The sequence below is a fragment of the Odontomachus brunneus genome, unplaced genomic scaffold (assembly GCF_010583005.1).
Source record: "Odontomachus brunneus isolate Ranch 3 - 2012 unplaced genomic scaffold, Obru_v1 Obru_scaffold_023, whole genome shotgun sequence".
In the NCBI taxonomy this organism is placed as follows: domain Eukaryota; kingdom Metazoa; phylum Arthropoda; class Insecta; order Hymenoptera; family Formicidae; genus Odontomachus; species Odontomachus brunneus.
In genome coordinates, this window is record NW_022639473.1 from 2570768 (window position 1) to 2580085 (window position 9318).

Here is a 9318-nt window from a genome sequence, read left to right on the forward strand (position 1 = left end):
TCTCTCTTTCTCTCTCTCTCTCTCTCTCTCTTTGTCGCAGTTCCCTGAACTCGATCCAAGTCTGCGCAAAGTGGCCCACTTCGTTTGATCAATGACCCACCCCACGTCTACTTACGTACGTATTCTAAAATAGTAGCGTATCTCATTACATTATCGCAGACCGGCGATTAGGTGCTTATCGCGCTGCTCCGAGCCTCGGAGACACGATTTTTCACTTAACCCGACGTCTTTTTCCTTGCCCTCTCCTCTCTCTTTCACTTGCACCCACTCTTCCCCTGTTTCTCTCTCGCTCTCTGGCCCGCATATCGAACAAAGCGGAGCATTCCGCGAAGTTTGGCCGAAGTGTAGAACGGCGCGATATTCATGGCGCCGCTGCTACCGTCGAGCACCATCTTGGGCCCCTTCATCCCCCTGGCAGCGTGATTAACTAACCTCGAGCGACAACAATCTCGAGTTCCGAAAGGAGGACCGCCGATTCTCCGATATCCCCGGTAAATGGGCCAGTCTAGAGTTTGCTCTCGGCCTCGAAGTAATTGCACGCGCTCGGAGATAATTGCCGCGACACCTTTGTTACGAAGCTCCTACTTGGGGCGCAGAGTGCTCTACGGGGTGTCCCGAAGTTTCAGCCGCGCCTTCTTTCATCGCTTTATCACAGAGTGGATTTTACTCCGGGGATCGCGGATTAGCAACTGCAACTGGGCTGATTTATGGCGTCAGGTGTTCGGGATGACACGTAATTTTTTCCCTCGCGATACACAGTGAAATAAATGACTTCTTCGTGCATGCAGGAGCCGCGAGAGATCTTTTCCCTTTGTGCTTTTCCCCTTCATTAATTTCGAATAAGGATTGGCACCGCGATAATTAATTAAGATGAAGCAGTTTGTTAAGATAGACGAAAGGCGGAGATGTGAAAGCTACGGCGCGAAAAATCTCGTTTTAATTCATTTTCAAAGGAAAGTTGGAGCGCGAGCACCGTTTGGTGATCTCTAACGGATTGCAAAAAAAGACGGCGAAATAACTGTAAGGACACTCTGTAGGTGCGAAGCGAAGGAGATGGAACTAGGAAGTTGCGGCGGAGAAGCGATGCGAAGAAGATGCACGATACTGAAAGCGTCGCGGCGGATTAGACGAGCAGTGATGCGATAATTGGAATGTGAAGAGGGAAAACTAACTAATTGTACGTCGTGTTTGCCAGTCCTTCTTCATTAGTAAACGTTCTCCCACTCTCGAATTGGCAAGAATCTGTTAGGTGATCCGTAACTCGAGTAATACGTTGTGGTTGAAGAATTAAACAAGAACAAGCGCGCATCTACCGTACCGAGCGTGTTTTCCTCGCTCGCGTTAAACCGAGCGCGGATTCCCTCTGTAGATCGGCGATGGGGCAGTAAAAGCGAGCATAAACCAGTGTAACAAATATTGACCGGGTCGCGTACACAGCGCCAGATAAACCCAACGAAATTCTACCTACGGGAAACTACGGCACTCATGGGATATCTGCGCAACGCGGAACTTTCGACATCGCGCGTTGACCGGCGAAATATCACTAAAGCGTGACGCTTCGGGAAAAAGTTTTCGAACGCGTCACGGATGCCTCGCGTGTCCGTAGGAGTCACCCCGACTTTTTGTGAACATAATCGAAAGAGCATAAAGACATAAAATTTTGTCCGGAGTCGTGACACGGCTGCGAATCCCTTCCCCCATGAGGGAGACTTCGGGGAAAATACTTGTTCTCCAGAATTTCGCCGCTCCTCTCGCGATCAGATTCGTTTCGATTAGTCTCACGAGATACCGCAAGCGAACACGACGGTCTCCGTTCTCTCATTCGCGTCTCGAGATTTTTCTCTCTAGCCAGAACGTCTTAGGAAGGCGAGTGGACTTGAACGGCTAGTCGCGTTTACAAAAGAACTTAAACGTCAGTCAAGTCACTCTTTCGTTCTCGCGTTTCTCTCTTTGCCGACGACCATCCTGTGCGACCGCAAGAGGAGATCCTTAAGAGACTCTATAAATTAGTTTCGACCGCAATGGTCACGCGTCCCACTAACTCTTTCCTGTCGCAGGGGGATAACTTTGCGGTTGGAAACGATGGACAGTATATAGAGCAATCGATATAGAGTTTTAAACAGATTCAGTTTACGGTGTTTCAATCGACGCGTCGTCGAAATCGATTATTGCAATGATAGATGTGCCCATAGATATGCTCATAACGACGACTGTGTAATTACTGATAACCTCTTCCCTCTTTAATCCTCGACAAACACGCGTGTATTTCACCCCCGTCCCTTTCCCTGTTTGTACACTACGATGTTATCGGGTCTTGATAAGCCAGCGTGACAATCAAAACTTTATTAATAATAGATATTATTAATAATTAGAGTCTGAAACCACCCATCACCTTTCACATACCACTGGATCAGAAGCGCGGAATAAATTTCTCGGTTGCTAATGAACCAACTCACCGGACTGTGCTTTTCCGTTTGCAGCTTCGTTTGTTCTCCGTTAGCACTATCGGAAATAAGAGCGAACTAAAACCGCAAAAACGACCGTGCTGTTTGAACTGGTTGGTTCGCTTCACGAATGCGTATCAATGGCGCGCGAGCCATTAAAACGGTCGCCGATTGAAACGACGGAGAGAGAGAGAGAGAGAAAGAGAGAGGACTGAAAATTCCTTTGGATAAATGGTTCCTTATTTCCCTCTCCCGTGCTCTTTCGCATGTTAACCTCCGCTATGCGCCGACGTATACTCTACTTAATGAAATTTGGAATAGCGTAGCATCGTACTACTAATATCACTGGAGCCCTCAGCTGGCTCAAAGCCGTCCCTGCTGCTCTCGGCTTAGAGTCGAGAGCACGACCACGACGACGACGACGACGACGACGACGACGACGACGACGATGTCGCGTCTTTTCCCACTTTTTTATCCCCTTTTTTCGCCCTGTGTCTCGTGTCCTCTATCTCCCTCGTGCTCTCCTTCCGGTAGAATCGGTCGCGACGAGTGCAGCCAAAGTAACGCGTTCGTTTCGTAACTTCTTACTCGGCGCAGCCACCCCCGACCGAGCGCTCACCTACCCTCTGGCAATCCTGCCGCCCACGACTCACCCCTTTCTATCCTCGCCACTTCTCCCGCCGGGGCCTTCCTTTTTCTTCGGCAGGGTCGCGCTGCGTCGCTTCGGCAACGAGTTTAGCGCCGTCGAACGTTCGTACACGAAACGTAGTAGGTGGTAAGAGAACCAAAGGAAGCAGAGGAAATCGACGAAACGGCAGGCAGCGCGGAGAGAGCGGAGGGAAAAGGGGAGAAGGGGTAAACGACGAAGGGAAAGGACGAGATTTCGACGGCCGATCGTCGACGGTTAAGGCAGCTGCGAAAGGTTTGAAAGCGCGATCGCGGATTGCTTTCCTGAAAATCACTGGCACCGAGGAGTTAACGGCCGGACAGTTACCAGGAAGAAAGTCGTTAAGGAAGTTGCTCTTGCCGCGGGACCGCAGGTCCCTCCGTAAATTCTTTCGTTATTAGTTCCGTCGAATTAGTTCCGCGCGCACCCCCGCGCCCATGAAAGTGAGTGAGCGGGAATTACGAGGCCTACGGAAAAGTTTTTAATAAAGATTTCAGTTTGGATAGCGATACCCTCGATAGTTTGATGACCTCGTTGAATTCGATACGTACGGTACATTTCACTCGCTCATTATCGCGATTGAAATCTCTCAACGAGCTGTTGAGACGAGTAAAAAGAGAGGACGTAGAGCTCTCGCAACGAAAATATTTGCCGCGCGGGGAATCCCAGATCCATAAAGTTTGGAGAAATAATGCCAGTTGGATTTTTCCGTATCGCAGCTTCATAACGAATGGGTATATGCGGATTAAGTCATTATTGCCGCTGCCCGTTTATCTTCCTTCCACAAAAATTGCCGAGTACATCGCGAATGTCTAAGATTAATCGAAATAAATGCAGCGACGAGACAGAGAAAGAGAAAGAGGCATTTCCATTGTCCCGAATAACAAAATTAAATCATCCATGTCATGGGGAGAATATTATAATAAAATTTATTGTAGAATTTTTTAATTAATGAATAGATCGAGGAATCGATCTACAATAACTGATTACACAGAGAGAACGATTTATTGATTCAAATAAATGTTTCTTTGGAATAGCCCAGACGAATTATTTGGTTGACACAACAAAAATATTTTTTTGGAACTAAGCCGCAAATAAATATTTTTGTTGCTTTAAACCAAATTTTGTTTGATCAAACCAAAAATTCATTTGGATTATTCCAAAGAAGGGTTTATTTGATTCAATTAAATCGTTCTCTCTGTGTACAATTTTTAATTTCATATAAAACTTCATTTCATATAAAACTTTTTATTTCATATAAAATACAATAAAGTAAATATTAGTATTATTATTATTACTTATTTATCAGAAATTGAAACGCTATTAAACATTTCTAGTCGAATTTCTTATGTCTTTTAGCAAAAGAGTGTTACAATCTATTCTTGCACTACTAGAAACATAGTCAAATTGAAAAGAATTTATGTAAAAAAAAAGAATTTATAAGAATTTAAATTTATAATTTAATTAAAAGAATTTAAAAAAATTTATAATTTAAAAGAATTTAAAAAAACTATATAATATTCTCTCCGTGTGGCAATAAATGATCATTTAATGCAACTGTCATTAGCATTTATCATCGATCGACTCGTCATTTCGACGATTTCAAATTTCATCCACGTTGCGCGTGCCGTATTCATCACATCGTCACATTGTCCCTCATGAAGCTGGCGTTATAGGCATAATTACAAATTTGAGTTGCGCCATGAAGCTACTACACGACGCGCGACCCAAGTGTTCTTTGTGGACGCATTACAGAAGTTTACGATTACGGCGGATGTTTAGGATCAACGCGAGAGACTTTAATACCGCCGTGAGGGCGCCGCTGTTGCAATTTGTGTCGCAGACGAAGAGCCGTTTTTTCTTACACGGCTACGCGGAACGAATTGAGTGTGCGGTGATTTATCGAGAAATTCATTTGCTTAGATTACTGCAACAGACATTGCCCTCCATTAAGGCCGAGGGCGCGGGTGGGTCGACAAGTACACGAAGGGCAAAACCTGATGTCTGCTCAAATGAGAATACTCCGAACGGAATATACGAGATGGAGGGGCAGGGGAGGAACAGGAGGATGAGAAGGAGAACGAGGAGCTGGGGGAAGGGAGATCGTAGAGGAAGATTACACTCGGCGAAGAGTACATCGAGGAGGAATGGTGAGCCGGCTCGCAATAATTATCTGGTCTGATCCGTCGGCTGTAAAAAGATAAGTGATCCTAGCGCGCGCTTAATGCGTACGGAAACGTCACGATATAAGAAACTTCATTTGGTTGCGAGATCGCGAATGCCACACGAGACTAAGCGTTCGCTACAGTGGTGAAATGAAATGCTACCTCGATCACCGTCCTAATACTGCTGTCGAAATGGATCGGTTTGTCGGGGAACATTCCGCGACTCGGTGCGAACTTCGATGTAGAATTCGCGAGTGTTGAGTCGATTAATGGGGCGCGTGACGCGCAACGATCGTTGGAAACCTTTCAAATTGAAATGCATGTATGAATAATTACGAATAATCCTAAGCTCCGAGTGCCCCCATAAAAATGCAATATCAAACGTGGAAACTAAATAATGCGTTGGAGATATTCCCACACACGTTATGTATAATTGTGCGAGATTAATAATAATTTCCATAATAATGTATATCCCCGTGTAAACAATTCTCTTCCGTCCATTAATGGATTAAACAATTCCGGTCCAATAATATTAGTAGATTTTAGTGGATTCAACAATTCTCGAATGCAACAACACTGCGCTTTGATGGACATAAACAGACACTGTAATCTCCAATCGTTGCTCGTGCGGTTCAGAACCGTTTAATATTCCCGAACGAAGAACGCGTCGCGCGCACAGACGGCGCCCTCACATGATCGGATCGCCGCTTAATTATGAAAATCGAGATCGCGCCGAGATAAGGGGCTTCGCGCAATTGCGAAAGAGACTGTGCCGCGCACGTTAAATCCTATTATCTCAATCCGTATGATGCCGCATATTAGAATCGACGCTTTCGCGGTTAATAACGGAACGAAAACCAACTTCATCGTGCAGCAGAGCGCGCGTCTTTGAGCGTGTGCAAACGAGCTTGCAGGAGACTTTGGAATCGGGCGTTCAACGAGAGTTCGTTACTTTCACCTCGTCGTTTTACCCCGGCCGCTGTGTCGTCGTTTTACTCCGTTTTAATTAATCGCTGGTGGAAAAATACGAAGGCTCTAGAAGTCCGTAGGCGAAATTGATACAAGTCCTACGCAAACAACGGATCTTCCTAGACTTGTACGTGAGAGAAAAAGTTATTTTTACGTGACGGTATAGCCACGTCTTTCTCTTTGGGATTAGTCGATACGATCGACATAAGAATATCCGAAAGGAGCATGTATTGTTAATTTATATAGGGTTCGGCTCACATATACTCACTCTATAAATTTTGCAACACATTAGCAATTTGTAATAAACTGACAGGTGATTCTTTTAAAGACTCTGGTTGCAAGCGTCACAGTTCCAGCGCGAACTGACAATCTCAGAAGCGATAGCGGAAATATCCAAAGTTCCGTAACTTTTCCCTCACTGCTAATTAAACCTTTCTCTCGTAGAATACTCCATCCACATATTCTTATATTGATGGTACACCAGAGGTCCGAAATCATCTCGATGCCGCGGGCTACCGAGGCTATAAGGCCAACCGATGCCATCGTGGCGATACGCAAGTTCGCTCGCGGCGAACGCATTGCGCCACTCGGGGATCTCGTTTCCCTGAGCAATTCCTGGCTGATAATACACGCGCTTGCTACTGTCGCCGCTGTCGCCGTCGTGGTCGTCCTCGTCGTCGTCGACCGGGCATAGGTCCTAGTCGAAAAGAGACATCGGTCGGTCGGACGGTCGTTCGCGAAATCGATTTTATTGGATCTACTTAGAGATTTGTCGACGCGCCGCGACGCAACGGGACGCGCCACACGACACGACGCGACACGACCAACTCGCTTGTGTGACCCAGAATTTCGAGTATTGCTCAAACTTTCCAGATAGGATTCCGCGCGTTGTAGCCACCGCTCACTCGCTCGCTCGCTCGTCCCGGCACCGAGAGGGGTTGCGATTGCGAGCCGGGGTTGGGAAAGCAAGAGAGTGGATGGCCGAACGGGAGGGGCCGCGCCACAGACCGCTGGTGTGTGTATGGGAAGCGCATCTCTCTCTCTCTCTTGCTCTCTCTCCTCTCGTCGAGAGATCGATTTTCCTTTAATACTCCCACGCCCACGTACGCGCCCGCACGGCCCGATCTCCCCGGGGGACGCGATGAATAAAAAGTTTACCGAAAGCCGCGCTCGACGAGGTGCAGCACGATGGTGCAGCACGGTTGGTGCAGCTACGGGGATGCAGCACGACGCGAAGCGGCCGACGTCGATTTACGGTGCACCGTGCACGAGGAAAGAGAGAGAGAGAAAGAGACAAGCTGAGAGAGAGAGAGAGAGAGAGAGAGAGAGAGAGAGAGAGAGAGACTTAACAGGCTGTTTTGTCGGGATCGGAGCGACGTGGAGCGTTGCTCGACGCCTTCGCCGGACCAGTTTTACATAACGGGGCGACTTAAGCGAACCGCCCTCGGATTCAGCCCCTTCCCGATTAACCATGTCTCCGGCGTCGAAGCTGTACGTGAACGTAACGGGAGTAATGGCGCTAAGCTCTCGGAGGGTTCTCCTAAATAATCCGGCGACAAAGCGTCAGACACAGAGGGAGTGCGGAACGTTAATCTCTGTTTTAATCCTCGCGCACGAGAACGCCAAGAACGAGCGTAATGTATTTAGACGCAGTTGCGCGGACTTGCATTTTTGGTCCCGTGTTGTTCCGTCGAGATGAAAGTGCCTTACTGCTATTAACACCCCGCAGTGTTTTCCGCGTTCTTTGCGCTATAGCTGACTGTTATGTGCATTTTAATTCCGCTGTATGCGGTAACGCGGGTCGTAAAGCGCGGGAATGTTGCCGTTTAAAAGAGCGTAACGAGGAGGAGTTCCATTGTAATGGAACGATTATTTTATGAGGACGACGGTAATGATAAGCGTGTAATGCGGTCGAAGTCGAGAAATTGTTTAACAATTCAAACAATAAAAAAAGGCGAACGCCGCATTTCGGGAGATGAAATCCTCTTTCTCTCTTCCTATCTCTCTTATAATTCTCAAATGAAATAAGAAATTTCGAGACAAGTTCACGGAGAACTCTTTCGCAAATTCGCAAAGTGCCTGTACTCGTGCGGAAATTACGTCAAGCTCCGATTAATATGTATCGAAACACTCGGTGACGCTCGGTGAAACGAAAGATGAGTTTTAAATTCGAGAGTGACGGGTCGAGATGCGGGGGAGGGGACTCCTCCAATTTCATCACAATCCCGAAGCCAGCTGGTGCCTTTTGAAATATGCAAATTTGTTTCTATTCGTCGTACCGATGGCGAATCACCATTCCGTGGAATCGCACGTAAGACGTCGCGAAAGTGCACCCGTAATCCTCCGACGAATCTTTTTCCCGTCTCCCGCCAACCTTTCGTCGTGCTGATCACCGCTATATATACTCTCTTTCTCTCTATCTAACCTCCACTCTTAGCCGGATCGTCCGCTGCAACGAAAGTGAGAGAAAGAGAGGGAGAGAGGGGAGGCGCAGCGGAGGGAAAAGAAATTACTTCCATCCGGCGCGGTGCCGCTCCATGCGAGTAATTACCCGATCGATAGAATCGTCATTCAAAGGGATGGTAAGCGAGCGCTACATAATGCAGCCATCTGAAGCGAACCGCGCTGAATATTTCAGCGCGGCCACAACGAGCGGAAGACCGTCGCGCGTCCCCGAAAGGAGTTTTCCCATCCGCTGGAGGGTAGGATTCGCGGCGGGCGTTCCGCGGCGCGAGGAATCGGCCGACTCGAATTCCGTCGACTCGAATACGCCTGGCAATCGATGCGCGACGAGCCTTATCTCCGCTCTTAAAACCCGGTGATTTAGCGGCCACTTGGGCGGACATATTCGTGTATAAATCGGATTTATGGGTCGGCGAAGCGAGGCGCGCGCGCGACATTAACGTTATTCAACGCCCGTGCGCGATGCACTTACATAATGTAATACTCAGACATTTACATAATGCAAGTATCCGAGGTGCAGCCCCGCGTTGAATCTTTCAGGGAGCTTCCTAGAGGGCAGAAGGGCGTGCGAGAGAGAGAGAGAGAGAGAGAGAGAGAGAGAGAGAGAGAG

General features: G+C 47.6%; 2 protein-coding genes across 5 annotated transcripts in view; one reads left to right on the forward strand and one right to left on the reverse strand.

Moving 5' to 3' along the window:
- LOC116842249 (hemicentin-1-like) overlaps positions 1–9318 on the reverse strand; it is a 328593-nt gene that overhangs the window by 159792 nt on the left and 159483 nt on the right. The gene's annotated exons all lie outside the window — the stretch shown is intronic.
- LOC116842254 overlaps positions 1–9318 on the forward strand; it is a 206615-nt gene that overhangs the window by 154329 nt on the left and 42968 nt on the right. Inside the window, exon 2 of one of the 2 annotated variants that reach the window (XM_032811184.1) lies at positions 5035–5261. The exons of the other annotated variant lie outside the window; for it this stretch is intronic. Within the exon in view, the coding sequence (XP_032667075.1) occupies positions 5035–5261 (227 nt within the window). The remainder of the gene's footprint in view (positions 1–5034; positions 5262–9318) is intronic. 2 annotated transcript variants of the gene reach the window in all.